Source organism: Crinia signifera, chromosome 1 (assembly GCF_055691185.1).
Source record: "Crinia signifera chromosome 1, ASM5569118v1, whole genome shotgun sequence".
In the NCBI taxonomy this organism is placed as follows: domain Eukaryota; kingdom Metazoa; phylum Chordata; class Amphibia; order Anura; family Myobatrachidae; genus Crinia; species Crinia signifera.
In genome coordinates, this window is record NC_139217.1 from 297,785,047 (window position 1) to 297,800,322 (window position 15,276).

The window sequence follows — 15,276 nt, forward strand, 5'->3', positions numbered from 1 at the left end:
ACCTTAAAGGTTCAAAAGGTGCCTTTTGAAGGCATTCCAAAACCAGTGATAGATCCCAAGGTGCTACTGGTTGCTTGTATGGAGGTTTCAACCTGGATACTCCTTGTAAAAAGGTTTGAATTTCCGGCAAAATGGCTATCTTTTTCTGGAAATAGATGGACAAGGCCGAAATCTGCACCTTCAGTGACTGAAGGCTTAGGCCCGATGAAAAACCATCTTGTAAAAATTCCATCATTCTTGATAGCTTAAAATGAGATGTATGAGCCTTTCTTCTCTCACACCATCGAATGTAAGTCTTCCAGACTCTATATTAATTTGCCGAAGATACAGCTTTTCTGGCTTTTATCATCGTCTGTACTACTGCCTCAGAAAACCCTTTTCTTTTCAAAATGGTGGTTTCAATAGCCAGGCCGTCAAAATCAATCGATCTGAATCCAGGTGATTGAATGGGCCTTGTCTTAGAAGGTCTGGTCTCAGAGGTAGACGCCATGAGTCCACAGACAACCTCTGAAGCCTCGAGTACCAGGATCTCCTTGGCCAATCTGGGGCCACTAAGATCACTGGAACCTTCTGCCCCTGTATTTTCTTCAGAAGTCTCGGTAACATTGGTACTGGTGGGAATGCATAAAGGAGATCTCCCTGCCAGTGAATAGTCATGGCATCCACTGCCTCCGCTAGTGGATCCCTTGTTCTGGCATAGAACCTGGGCACTTGACGGTTGATCCTGGATGCCATCAGGTCCACATCCGGAGTTCCCCACATCGAAGTGATTTGTTGAAACACCTGAGGGTGTAAGCTCCATTCCCCTTCCTTGAGCTCCTCCCTGCTCAGGAAGTCGGCTTCTATATTCTCTATTCCTGGGATGAATATAGCCGATACAGCTGGAACATTCTGTTCCGCCCATAGGAAGATTCTGGATACCTCCCACATGGCCAATCTGCTGCGTGTACCTCCCTGGTGATTCAGATACGCCACAGCTGTGGCATTGTCGGTCTGAATCCTCAAAGGGAGGTTCTGTAACCTGTCTCCCGCCAAGGAAATCACTTTCCAGACAGCTCTCAGCTCCAAGATGTTGATTGGTAACGCTGATTCCTCTGCCGTCCACAGGCCCTGAAGCCTGAGATCCAGGACTATTGCCCCCCAGCCCCTGAGACTGGCGTCGGTAGTTACTATCAACCAGTCCCAGGTCTGTAATGACCGACCCCACTGAAGGGAATCTACTTCTGTCCACCATTTCAAGGATTCTCGGGTGTCCGAAGACAGCACTATCATCTCGGATTTCATGGTCAAAGTGTTTCCTGACCAGGCTGACAAAATGTTCCATTGGAACCTCCGAGAGTGGAACCTGGCAAATTGAAGCGTCTCGAATGACGCCACCATCTTCCCCAGGAGCTTGAGGCACCTCCATACTGAAATGCTCTGAGCCCTGAGAATCTCCTGGACTAGGGTGACCAGATCCCTGGCCTTTACCTCCGGGAGGAATACCCGATGAAGATGGGTGTCCAGTATGACTCCCAAGAATTGGAGCCTTTGTGACGGTACCAACTGAGATTTTTGCAAATTTAAAATCCAGCCGTGAGCCTGCAAAAAACTGATGGCCTCTGCCAAGTGACTCTGCAGCATGGCTGCTGACTCTGCTTTGAACAGGAGATCGTCCAAATAGGGTATTACTGTGATTCCCCTGAGCCTCAGCACCGCCGCCATTACTGACATTATCTTTGTGAATACCCTTGGCGCGGTTGCTAGCCCAAAGGGTAACGCCCGGAATTGTAAATGCAGGTCTCCTATGGCAAACCTCAACAAGGTCTGATGCTCCGGGTGTATAGGAACGTGCAAATATGCGTCCTGGACATCCCTGGACGCCAAAAATTCTCCCTGGTCCAGACTCAGTAGTACTGACCGTAGAGACTCCATTTTGAAATGGTCTACCCATAAATGAACATTTAGAGACTTCAAATTTAGTATTGGTCTGAAAGACCCGTCTGGTTTGGGCACCAGGAACAGCGTGGAGTAAAAGCCTTTCTTCCACTCTGTCTTGGGGACTAGTGTAACCACCCCTTTTTCCAAAAGGGAGTGCGCTGCTCTCACAAGAGCTGTATGCAGCCGTGCCTCCTTTGGTAAGGATGTGGGAATGAACCTCTTCGGAGGTGGCCCTCTGAAAGGGATTTTGTAACCCTGTGTTATGATGTCTAGCACCCAGACATCCTGGCCTAGAGAAGCCCAAGCGTCCCTGAAGTGTGTGAGACGCCCGCCCACTTTTGTCACTGTCGGGCAAAGCCCCTGACAGTCATGCAGAGGGTTTATCCTCTCCTTTATTGGCAGGCTTCTTGTGAAAGGAGCCAAATTTTGACTTTTGTGTCTTGCCTCTAGAGGGCTGAAACCTTCCCCTGAAAGACTGTCCTCGAAAGGACGCACCACCTCTAGGGGAGGGCCGAAAGGACGGCTTAAAAGCAGAAAATCTGGATGTCTGCTTTGCTGAGGAGGCCGGCAGGAATGTACTTTTGCCGCCTGTGGCCTGTTTTATAATCTCCTCTAATTCGGTACCAAAGAGTACCTTTCCTTTGAAGGCTAATGTTTCCAGAGCCTTCTTGGACTCATTGTCTGCTTCCCAGGCTTTAAGCCAAAGCACTCTCCTGGCATTAATGGAGACTGTGGACACTCTGGTTGCCATTTTAATAGCTTCCTCCTCTGCTTCAACTGCATATTCTGCTGCTGCCTTAATCTTTTCTGCAAGCAGTAATGCACCCGGGTCAGCCTGCAGCATGGTGCATAATTCACCAGCCCACTCTATCATGGCCTTAGAAACCCAGGCTGAAGCAATAAGGGGTCGTAAGGTAAACCCCACCCCTTCAAAGATAGCCTTGAAGTTTCCCTCCAGCTTTTTATCCACAGAATCTTTAAAAGCTGCACCGCCTTGTACTGGTAATACAGTAGCCTTGGACAAACGTGCCACTGAAGCGTCCACAACTGGGACCCTTTCCCAGAGCTCCGCATGAGACTCTGGCATGGGGTACAGACTAAGGAATCGCTTAGGCATCTGTAGCCTCTTATCAGGAGTTTTCCAAGCCCCTTCTAACAATTCCTGTAACCCCTCATCTGAAGGAAAAGTAACAGCCTCCTTCCGCTGTCGCTTAAAAACACCTTTAACAGGAGTCTTATCCTCCACAGTCAGCTTTAAAGCCTGCTTCACAGCTACAATGAGATCCTCTATACCAGCAGCAGAGTTCTCTTCCAAATCATCACCCTGATCCCAGGGGATGTCAGTATACTCTCCTTCCTCTTCATCTACCACAGTAGTTAAAGCATAAGACCTTCTAGGGGTCCCTGCCACATCATCCATTTTGTCCAGCATTTCACTGAACCTGTTAATGCCTTTTGCAGTATCCTGCATCACCTGGATAAGTGCAGGATCTGCCTGGGTAAGAGGCAAGGAGCCAGACGACTGCTGAGATGATGGCATAGGTCTCTGTGATTCTACCAGCCCATCACTCTGCCTGTCCAAAAGCTGCACCAAAGCGTTTACTGACCTGCCTAGGGCTCTGGCCCACGCAGGTTCCATCTGCTCTGCCCTATGGGGATCACTGCCCATGGGTCTCACATCAGCGCAAGTAATACATAAGCCCCCCTTGGCCATCTGCTCAGGGACAAACTTTTGTGTGCAAACATTGCACGCGCTCAGTGCATTAAGGGCTCCCTCCCCCAAAACCACAGCCTGATGCTCAGACATGATGCAAGTGATAAATGTATATCTATCAGTATACACAGTGCAAACAATGTACAAGCGTTTATACAGAGCAATGCACCCAGTCACTTATCTGTCTGTTGGTTTCAACTGCGGGGAAGCGATGCCCAGGAAATCCAAGTCACTCTGCCAGGATCAGTAAGCCAGCTCAGCTCCGCTGCAAGCGTTCTGAAAGGCGCCAAAGTCAGAGTGAAGGAAGAGACCACAGGTCCCTGCTGCTGCGGGGTCCGTGACCTTTTGGCGCCAACCACCCCCAGCAAGCCGCTCCTTAGGTAGGATTTCCTCGTTCCAGTGTCTCCCCCTCAAATGGGGATCACTTGGAACATGCCTGTCACAACGCTGCTGTCCTCTCATCTAGGAGCTCAGCGTGTAAGCTCCGCATAAAATGGCCGCCGCCATCACGGAGCGCCTGTCCCCCATGATCCCCACCTAAACGTGGAGCCGGTTTCAGGGTACTCCGGAGCCCAGGCAGCCTTTTAGAAAAGGCTATAAGCGCTGCACAGGGAGACCAGACAGTGTCTCCCCTGTGCACAGTGAGCTGACAGGACGCGCTTCTGTCAGCTCCTGCTGCGCAAGCAGTGTGAGGATTCACTATGAGAATCCTCACACTGTGCCTACCTAGCTAGGGTAAAAGTTAATAAAATAATAAAAATCCCCTAACTACTCTAATTCTTCGGCTGCTCCTGCAGCCCTTTAGAATAGCACCCACTCCAGTGGGCACCTAACACGAACTGAAGAGTCCAGGGATGCAGTAGGGGAGGAGCCTACCCTCTAAAACTTTAGGATAGGTGCCTGGCTCCTTCGGACCCTCCTACATCCCAGTGTTGAGCTGTGTCACCAGGACCATTGAAAGAGAAAACAAAAGAATTGGGGGAATCAATTTTTAGTCACATTTCTCTAGTAAAATCTACTGTGTTCCTTAGAAAAATGTATTAAAATTGAAAATCTGCAAAAAAAATGAAATTTTGAAATTTCACCTACACTTTGTTTTAATTCCTGTGAAACACCTAAAGGGTTAACAAACTTCCAAAATGCTGTTTTGAATACTGTGAGGGGTGCAGTTTTTGAAATGGCATCATTTATGGGGGTGTCTGACATACAAGTCCCTCAAAGTCACATCAGAACTGAACTGGTCCCTAAAAAAATCAGTGTTTGAAATTTTCTTGAAAATTTGAGAATTTGCTATTCATATTTTAAGCCTCCTAGTGTCCAAAAAAATTAAAAGGAGGTTGAAATAATGATGGCAACATAAAGTAGACATATGGTCTTTGTTAGTTATTAACTATTTTGAGTGGTATGATTATTTGTCTCACAAGCAGAAAATTTAACATTTTGCAAAATTTTCAATTTTTTTACGACATTTTGGTATTTTTCACAAAAAAACACAGACTGTATCGACCAAAATTTACCACTTACTTAAAGTACAATGTGTCACGAGAAAACAATCTCAAAATCACTGGGATAAGTAAAAGCAATAAAAAGTTATCCCCACATAAAGTGATACATGTCAGATTTGAAAAAAAAAGGGCTCTGTCAGGAAGGCAAAAACAGGCTGCGGCGGTAAGGGGTTAAACACTATAGCATTTCAGTGGACTAATGTCCCCAAACCTTTCTGGCTTACCCCAGCCAATTCACGTACTTGATTCAGTTTCTAAAGCCAATTATCCTATTATACTTGAAATTGAAGATCTTTCTTTGGTTCACATTTTTACTGAATTATGCACGCCAATTCTAGCCACTCAACAAAAGTTGGATAAGCAGAAGCAAAACAGTCGTTAGCAGGATGTCCACAATAAAATGGCTGCCGGTGGGAAAAAAATTCCGATCCTATTTTTGGTACTCATTCAGGAAAGTAATGGATAGTAGTTTCCTGAAGAACTAAAGTAGATGGTGGATTCCTAAAGAACTACATTTCTAAACGCTTGCATCTGTTTAATACAATGCAAATCTGTACTACCATTTCCAAACTCTGTCGGAGTCGCGGGCTGCTGCCAGCAGTTGGTAGGCCCCATATCCAGGGCGCAAGGATTGCCCTCCAGAGGGATTATTAGATATGATTTGGCCATCAGATCTCAGATGTTTTCATACATTTATTAGAGAGCCTTTGACCAGATGTCAGATGTCTTCCTGAAATGGTCTTTGAGAAAGACAGATTGATGATCCAAAAGCACAGTCTTTGTTCACTGAATATCTGGGGTTTGCCACACAAAGGCCATTATTCAGATCTGATCGCAGTACAAATTTGTACTTAAAATGGGCAAAACTATGTGCACCAGAGATGGGTCGTCAGATGTAACATGTGCAGAGAGAGTTAAATTTGGGTGGGGAGTGTTGAAACTGATATTTAAATTGGTGTGAAAATAAAGCAGCCAGTATTTACCCTGCACAGATAAAAGATAACTCGCACAAATCTAACTCTATCCATGTTACATCTGCCCCACCTGCAGTGCACATGGTTTTGTCTAGTTTGAGAACAAATTTGTACTGCAATAAGATCCGAATAGGGGCCCAAGTTTTAGTAATGCCTGATATTTATCTAGTTTAGCCATGACCACAGACAGATAAGCCCAGATGACTAATTATTATTAGTAGAGTTGTAGGGCAGCCTCCGCAAAAGAGCAGATGTGTACAGTTCAAGAATTTCTAGTAAAAAAAAAAAAAAAGGCTCAGGGAAATCAGAAACTGCTATTTTTAAATGCCGAGTTTTTACACTTTCAAGGAGGAGATGTGATGACCTAACAAACTCATAGATAAATGGCCCAGTTTTGTTGACCACCATGAGAATAAATGTGCAACCACCTCCATTGGAATATTTCATGAAAACACCAACCTCCTACCTGACTGGAGACCGTGTACACTACTATACTATCACTCCAACGCTCCTTGTTTTGCATTGCACCTGTTTTGAGAAATTTACAAGTTATTCCTAACTAACTTACCACGCTTTCTCCAGATGTAATTGAGCAGACATAAAAGTCTATTGGTTATATTAATTTGTCATGATTGCTTTAGATGTGTTAATGTTTGTATTCTGCAGTTTCCCAGTCATCGAAATGTTAACATGGTTGTATTTTAGTTAATTTCACAACATATACAGCCTCCTAGTACCCAGCAACATGCATAAACCATATGGCTATTCTTTATTTTTGTCAGAAACCAATTAACCCATCAGTATGTTCTACAGATTGTGGTAGAAACTGGAGAACCAGGATGAAACATAAGAACATATAGGGGGGTATTCAATCCGGTATTTCAAATGTTGGAATGTCCTAACAATCAGAATCCTTGGCCTGTTTTAGTTTCTCTTGACTGTAACTCGACAGCCAGAAATCACTGGCTGTTGAGTGCCAAACCCAGAGGATTGGGGAGGTGGGTCTGTAGTATGCAAGTCTCGCCTGGTATTAAACCCCTTAACTACCGCTATTTCCATTAGCAGATATTGAATCGCCCCCATAAAACTTAAACAATAGGACCTTGGTGGAAATAAAACCTCAGGCCTAACTGAGGCATTTATGCTAACCATTACACAAACCATGCAGCCCTATTGACTTTTCTGCAATTACGCAGGCCTGAATATTTAGGGTACCTGAAATGTGTGCAATTTGAGAGGTTTTTTTGCATGGGGGATATCAATCAGGACCACAAAATGTCTAGCACCCAAGCTTTTTGTTTGACATAGTGAATGCAAAAATAGCTTAATACATACAGTATGCTGTATACTGTTTTACACACAGGATTGTTTACAACTTCTTATACTACTTTTTCCTTTCTCCTATCAAAGCGTCTTCTGGCACCTTTTTCTCTTGTAGACAACTTGTGGCTCTTCTTGGTGTTCTTCAAAACTTGATCAAAAAGGACACTATAAATGCTCTCAAATAGCACACAGAAACCTATATTGTTTTCAAACAATGTTTCCATCACAGGCCTGTGTTAACGTAAAGACTACAGAAGCCCCTATTTGACTCAATTGATACGGCTGGCAAAAATTCTAGTGTCTCCATTTCTACAAGCATAGATATTTTAGCCAAACCTTGACAAGTCACCTTGAATTAGGATGCAGCAAACATGTCTTTTTCAAAGACCATCTAAATTTGTGATATTAGATTATTCAAAACCAGAGCTCACATCTTGGAACACATAGTTGAAATGTCAAAACGGTACCTATGTACCTGGGCTCCCATGTTAAATGCACCCCATTTTTTCATACCATTGGAGTTGATTTTTATATAGCGTGGCGAGCCCCGCGAGGGGACGCTGTCTCATAAGAAAAACGGGAGCCCAGATATTACATAAGTACCGTCAAAACTTTCTTTCTCGAATCATGTCACCCCAAAGTATCAAAGCATTTTATTTCTGAGACAATTGTTCCAAATTTATCAATTAAATAAAACTTAAGTGTTCCTACCCATCATCATTAGGGTCAGTTATAAATTGGTATACAGCTGTGATTTTCTGTTTTATGATTGGTAGCCACCAACACTGGTTTTGCCTATCGCTTTGACCATAAATATTTTGACTCGATCCTGGACCACAAACCTGAGGCACCCCTGCAAAAGCTTTAAAATGTACCACAGGATAGCCAGACACAGTTTGGGAACCATTGCATTAGGACATTTATTCCAATAAACATAATTAGAATTGAGCATCATTCCTTCACTGAATTGATCTTTTTTTCTTGACAACCATTTTATCTTTACCATCTTTATACTTGCATGAACTTGAAAGATCATTTGTTGTAGACCACTATACATCTATTTTTGCCATCCAATGGAGAGGGGTCTTCCTTCATAAGACCGAGAATATGGTTACATAAACTAGGAGGACTAAACAAATTATTATTATTATCATCATAAGGCAATTATTGGGCATGGCAGAATGACAGTGTCATATTTATACCAAAATGAAAAGCTAATCACATTTTTCTAATGGTAAAAAGGTGCTTCCTCCCATACAAAAGTGTAGGGGCTTTGTATTTAAAAAAAAACAAAAAACAAAAAAACAAGCAGTTTCTGAAACCGCATGCTCATTCTGAAGGTCCAAATTAGGCTAAAGAACCTGGCATCCAGCTGCACTGGCCAGTGGCAAGGTCCCGAAAGACAGATGGCACACAGATATTCCTCACAATCTATTGCTGTTCTCCACCCTCCTTCTCTGCACTGAACCTTTCTGGAGCACAAATATCCAGAGCTGCATAGATAAGCAACACTATTGCTTACCAGAGAGCTAGTTGAGAAATGAGAGGTTATATGGTCCTGTAGAGAAATTACAGGTTATCCTACCTCTTTGTGCCTCTCCCTATGTTTTATGGTCTCAAACCTTAATAGCAGCTATCTCGCTGTAACCATATGGTAGATTGTACTTACCAGATATCATCGTGCTCTACAATAGTATACATAAAAATAAATTAGAAGTAACTGGTTACACAATGAAAAGCATCTCACTCTTTCTGCACAAAACATTGCAGATAAAGAACCAACTCTCGTCTTTTGGCAAATAGTCTGTAAGGTGACCCCAGAGTAGAAAACTATCTACTATTACCAGAAAACGGTATGGCCATTGGTGTTCTAGATCCCCTCCAGTCATCTGTTGGCACATATCGATTTCTCACCATGTAGGTAATGATGCGACACAGATTACCATAGATACAGGTTGATTTTCAGGATTTGTTTGTATTACTTCAGTGAACCTGTTCATTATTATTGCTCCTTTTAACAATGTAATTGTGTTTGAGAAGTATGACAAAACTGTAGCCCATTACCATAGTACGGTTCCGGAGCATCACCATATATAAACTCATCCCATGAGCCTAATAAATAAATGTAGGGAGATCTCACAGCTGCATCAGCTGTGCAGTGATGATCAAGTGCATTAAGAAAAGGTAATGGGCGGTATTCAATGAGAATGCCTGCGAGGTGCAGCGAATCCTTTTTAGGATTCGCTGCACATTCGCCACGTTCCGGAGCCGGCGGGCTCCGGTATTCAACGTGTCAGGGACTCGCTGCCCCTGACTGGCGAATATGAGCTCCTGCGGCGATTGCCGCAGGGAGCCTGAGGACGGTGGCAGGCAGAGAGATGGAAGTCTCTCTGCATGCCCCAGAACTTTGTGGGGGGTAGGTGGGCTCCCCGGGTGCCAGGCAGCACAGGCTGCCCCCCGGGGGTGCCAGCAGGGGACCGTATATTCACTATACCCGATCGTAACGATCGGGTGCAGTGAATATATGAATATGTAATGAGCGGCTCGGCTCCGGCGCCCCCTGCTGGCTGCTGTGTAAAAAAAATATATATATTTTTTTAATTAAATATATATTCATGTGCTTACAGCACATGAATAAAAATAGCATGCCCCTCCTCAGAATAAAATTCCTGATTTTTTGACACCAAATGTAAAAAACAAAACACTTTATTTTAAAAGTTCACATTCCACTTCACCATAAAAAGATAGCGATTGCTACTCGGTGAATCATGGTGAAAAAAACTTTCAAATTTATTCGCCATGTGGTCATTGAATAGGGTGATTCACCGTTTTAGTCAGAAATTCGCCAAACAGCACAAATTCGCCATAAAAACATGGCGAATCAGGCTCATTGAATACCGCCCATTGTGTTAAAAAGATGCTTCCCGCTGGCTTTTATGATCCGCCGCTGCATCAGCCCATCTGTGTAAATATCTTCAGCTGAATAACATTCAAGTAAAGCGGGATGGCAGAGAAAGTCAATGTGAAAGGCAGCCACTGGCTTCAGTACAGCCAGAGAATGGGCCAGGCGTACCCTGCTTTCGGTAACTCAGCAGTGGCCACACCCAGCTGCAGAATCAAGAGCACTGAATGCTCTCTCACAGAATGAAAAATGCACTCACAATGCAGCATGTCAGGTGTACACACAGAGAGTTTATTTTCATCTCTGAGTGAAACTGTTCGCTGTACATGGGGCTAACATCACACATAAGGTGCTTGTACAACCAGGGCCACATCAGACAATGCATTATAGATCAGCTAATGGTTCTAGCTTTCTTGCAGGTAAATATACATTTGTTGGTAAAAAACCTAACCATTTATACAAAGTATAAAAGGTGAAATGGCATGTGCTAATTCATTTCCTCTAGGCCAGTGGTTGCCAAACTTTTTTGAATCACGGCGCCCTAGTGTATCAGAATTTTTTTCATGGCACCCCTAGGCCAAAAGTTACTTATTGAGAAATATTAAATGAACTAAATTGTGTTTATATGTCATGCTTCGATTCAGTTATGTGGTGAAGGACAGAATTTGCAGCCACCATATTAGGATTTTCCTACTAAATTGAATAAATAATTTGAATTGGTCCTGGAACACCAATCCAAGGCACCCCTGCAAGTGTCTTGAGGCACCTCAGGGTGCCACGGCACACAGTTTGGGAACCACTGCTCTAGGCCAATTTTCTGTAAGCTGAAAATGTTCAATTTAAATCTGTGGAACAGTTATATGCATATGTGCAAGCAGTTCAAGGACTAAAGAGACCAACAATACTCACACAACATATGTAAGGAATGCAGACAATCTGAAAGTGGTTTAACAGCTGACTTTTTTTTGAGAATATAAAAAATTTTAAAAAATAAATAAAAACATGAATTACATCTCCATTTACAGCTGTATCCAGAACTCCTGGAATAAGCTTTAAATAATTGCAAGACACATTTTTCTCAGTACATGGCTTTGGATGAACAGAAATCATGTTAAGTGTTTTTGTAAACAAAATCTGCCAAGGGTCTGTTTTGTAGGTCCATTTCCTATTAGTTTGGCGAGCAAAAACCTGCACCTTTAAATAGATCAGCTAAGACTTCCAGTTACTGTGGATGAGCCAACACTAGTAGTTGTGTGATTCAGACTTTGGTAAAGTCATAATGACAGACCTGTTCTCAGAATCTCATAGCAGTCTTAAGCAGAACTTGCTTTCATTACTTAATGGTTTTGTTGAGATTGGAAAATCCAACGCCGACACATGTCAATAGGACTTTCTCTGCTCCTTTACGTTCTTCAAATGACTTGCTCTCAATTTTAAACATGATCTGGAAAAAGCTCCGCAAATGTCGCAAAAACTCAATCCTGTCAAGCACACACACACACAGAAACAGAGAAGGTTAAAAACAAAACAACTTCCTCAAAAGAGTTACATATCCTCTTTTAGTTACTTGGCAACACTATCTTCAGTCTATTAATGTTCTTCATTTTAGCACACATGAATATCGCAGGCATTTGTACACATCATATTATTTATGTGCCTACAATCCCACAATAAAGGTAAAACTTAATGTTATTATGCATATAACTATATAAAAGAGTCTCCAATGAGGTCTTTGTCCTGTGTATTGAAACCACGAGCAGCCAGTCTTTTGATGGCACCACCATTCTTCAGTTATCACAGTACTGTACCTTACATGCATACAGCACCGGTACCATGATAACCGAAAAAGGGCAGTTCACATTCTTAGACTCCACATGGAACCACGCAGATACATAGTATGGAAGTGTTACATATTATCCAAGAGAGTGGACATGCCCTATAAAACATGGTAGTATTAAGAGGACAATTCTGGGCAACATGGTAACAAAAATTGTAAACACAAACTCACGTGTAAGGAGACAAAGGTCCGAGTAAGACTTTGGAAACATCCTGCTGCCCAAGAGTCATAAGCAGTACAACCAAGCTCTGATTCACTGAATCCACACAGCCTCCCTGCAAACACAAGCATGTGAGTCTTTACACTGCAGGCCTCCAGTCTCATGATTTAATCAACAGCAGCAGACCATTTGGTAAACACAGAAACGTATGCACATAATGGGGGTTATTCAGGTTGATTCACAAGGCTGCAAATTCGCAGCCTTGCGAGTCCACCAAATCCCGCCCGGCGAACGCACGCCCCCCCAGCAAAGTGCGGCTTCGCCCGCACAGCAGCGAATGGTTGTTTTGCATAAACATCCATTTGCTTTGCTGGGGTGTCCGCCCACATCATTCGATGGTCGGTGACCATCGAATGATGTTTAGCGTGCACGCTTATATAAGTGACTTTTGAGTTACTTAGTTTAGCGTGCACGCTGGCGTGATATGGGCGGGCAGCTGACATCCGGTGATGTCAGCTACCTGGCCCACACACCCGAGTCACTTTCTCATGGAAACGCCCATGGAACGCTGGGCGTTCCCATATGGTAATGGGGCAGCCCGGCGCTCCCCGCCCATCTCCACCCCCCCCTCGCTGCCATGGGTGCGTACACCCGGCGACTCGAAAGGTCACCGTGGGTGCACGCACCATGCGCCTGCACATGCGCAGAAACAGGCCTGCGCAGACGCACAACATCGGTACTGCGTGCGAATGCGCGCAGTACCAATGAAATCTGAATAAGGCCCAATGTGCATTGCGTAGACAGACAAGGCAGGAATGATTAAAAAAAAATTTGGTTAGAAACTACATATATAAAACAAATCACTACAACTAGCCATACCCATATACGTTTTAATGGTATCTGTATGATAATGTCTAAGTTGACACCAAATGATAGACCAGCACAAAGTGTCAGTGCTCAATGGTCGACGCGGTTGATGGATTATTCTTACCTTTGATTTACTAAATAGAATGGGAATAATAATCTGCAGAGGGTGCACGTTCTTACCGATGGTGGTTACATATTAACAAATATACAAAAAAAAAAAAAAAAACTTGTCAACTATTGTTATGTTGACCTTTTGTACCAGTCAATCATTTGGCCTAAATACTGTGGAACTTCTATAAACACCAATTTCCCCATCTGGAGGTTTCAGTTCTCTTACTTATACTACCTTTATTTGGTGATATTAGCACAGTGTAGACAGGTTTATCAAGAGTTAGGGAAGATGAATAAGATGTTCTTATGCTGGGGCCAAACACAGCTACCAAGAGGGACCCACTTGGCTGAAAGGAGGCTGTGTGGGTGGTCACACACCGTGTTGTGGCCAGATTCTGCCGACCAGATTTCAAGGGCAGCACAGCCACACCATGTGAACACATATTGTAATGCATGTGTTCTTTACGCCGTCCTATCCTACAACATGGTTTCCGTACATTTTAGGTGACTATTACAGCTCCCAAACCTCTATACAGGAGAACACAAAGAAGAAATAAAAAGGAGTACCGTGAAAATCGGATGTCCGTAAAACAGGGCTTGACTAATTTTTCTAAAATCTAGGAGCCAGGACAAAAGTGTAGGAGCCAGACAAACTAAACGAATAAAATTAACCCTGATTGTCCCTTTCAGAATATCACATTTAAAAAAAAAAAAAAACAAACACCTGCTCTTTGTCACTATACCAGCTCATGGACTGACACCTGATGAGGACGGAGCTGAACTGCTCTCAGCTATGCGGGCAGGTAGTGTTCACTTCAGGAATTTTTTTGGGCAGGGTGCTGACCACCAAGCAGGGCACATTGTACAGTAATAATGCCCCAGTAGTGCCATGCTGCCAGTAGTGACACAGATATAATTATCCCAATAGTGCCAAAGCCATAAATTCCCCAGCATTTATTTTATTTATTAAGTTTGTTATATAGCGAGACAGTGATACAACAAACAGGGTATTTACAGACAGTCAAAGGGTAGACGGGCCCTGCTCTCAACCTTACAATCGCGACACCCATATAAGGCCCCCGGCCGCGACACCCATATAAGGCCCCCGGCCGCGACACCCATATAAAGCCCCCGGCCGCGACACACAGTATTAATCATTATACACTACATCTGTGTCACTGCTGGGGGCATTATATTATAATGCTCCCAGCAGTGACAGATGTAGAGCACCAGTAATGCTCACCGTCCTGCCCTCTTCTGGTGATGATGCTCCAAATTTATGTTAGGGGATAAGCAGAGATTGCGCTTCTACATCAATGACCCCAGCAGCCATCTGAAATATGGAGGGAGCTTGTCAGCCAATCACTGACCCCAGCTACCGGCACCCGAGCTCCGATTGGCGGGTGGCGCTGCTTTAAAATATAGAATATACTAACAGCCGGCTATGTGTCTCATGCCGCAACAGACTGCTTGTCACCTCTCTACGGTCCGCCTTTGCAGATGCCAGTCCCGCCCTGCTGAGCCACTCTCAGCAGAGGGGATCGCCCCGCCGCTAAGGTCTCTGTTTAACAAAGACCACAGCCGGGATGTTAGTGCCATCACTAGGCAAGGGAGCGGGATTCAAATAGCCAGCCTCCGCACACAGCGCAGGAGCAGTGACTGACACTAGCTCCTTCACTAACACCCTTGTGAGGACAGAGTAATGCGGGTTGGGGGGGTTGGCGCGGAGGGCCGGATCTCTGAGGTATGCTGAGATGGGCCAGTAATACTTACAATTAGCAGGAGGGTTGAAGGAGCTGCTCGCACAGAGACGGAGCTGCTGCTAGAGACGGAGCTGATCACCGCTGAGAGGAGGTGAGACTGCTATCCGCAACTATGTGGCTTAAGCAGGCAGGAGCACCACACCTCTCAGAATCTAGTCGCCAGAAAGCAAAATATGGTCGCTATGGTGGTGACCTGGCAC

At 44.1% G+C, this 15,276-nt stretch overlaps 1 protein-coding gene across 1 annotated transcript in view; it reads right to left on the reverse strand.

The window, feature by feature from the left end:
• Positions 1-10,608: 10,608 nt before the first annotated feature.
• RCL1 (RNA terminal phosphate cyclase like 1) overlaps positions 10,609-15,276 on the reverse strand; it is a 45,672-nt gene continuing 41,004 nt past the window's right edge. Inside the window, exons 8-9 of the mRNA XM_083186003.1 lie at positions 12,347-12,450; positions 10,609-11,819 (exon numbers count right to left, since the gene is read on the reverse strand). Of these exons, the coding sequence (XP_083042129.1) occupies positions 11,672-11,819; positions 12,347-12,450 (252 nt within the window). The 3' untranslated portion in view covers positions 10,609-11,671. The remainder of the gene's footprint in view (positions 11,820-12,346; positions 12,451-15,276) is intronic.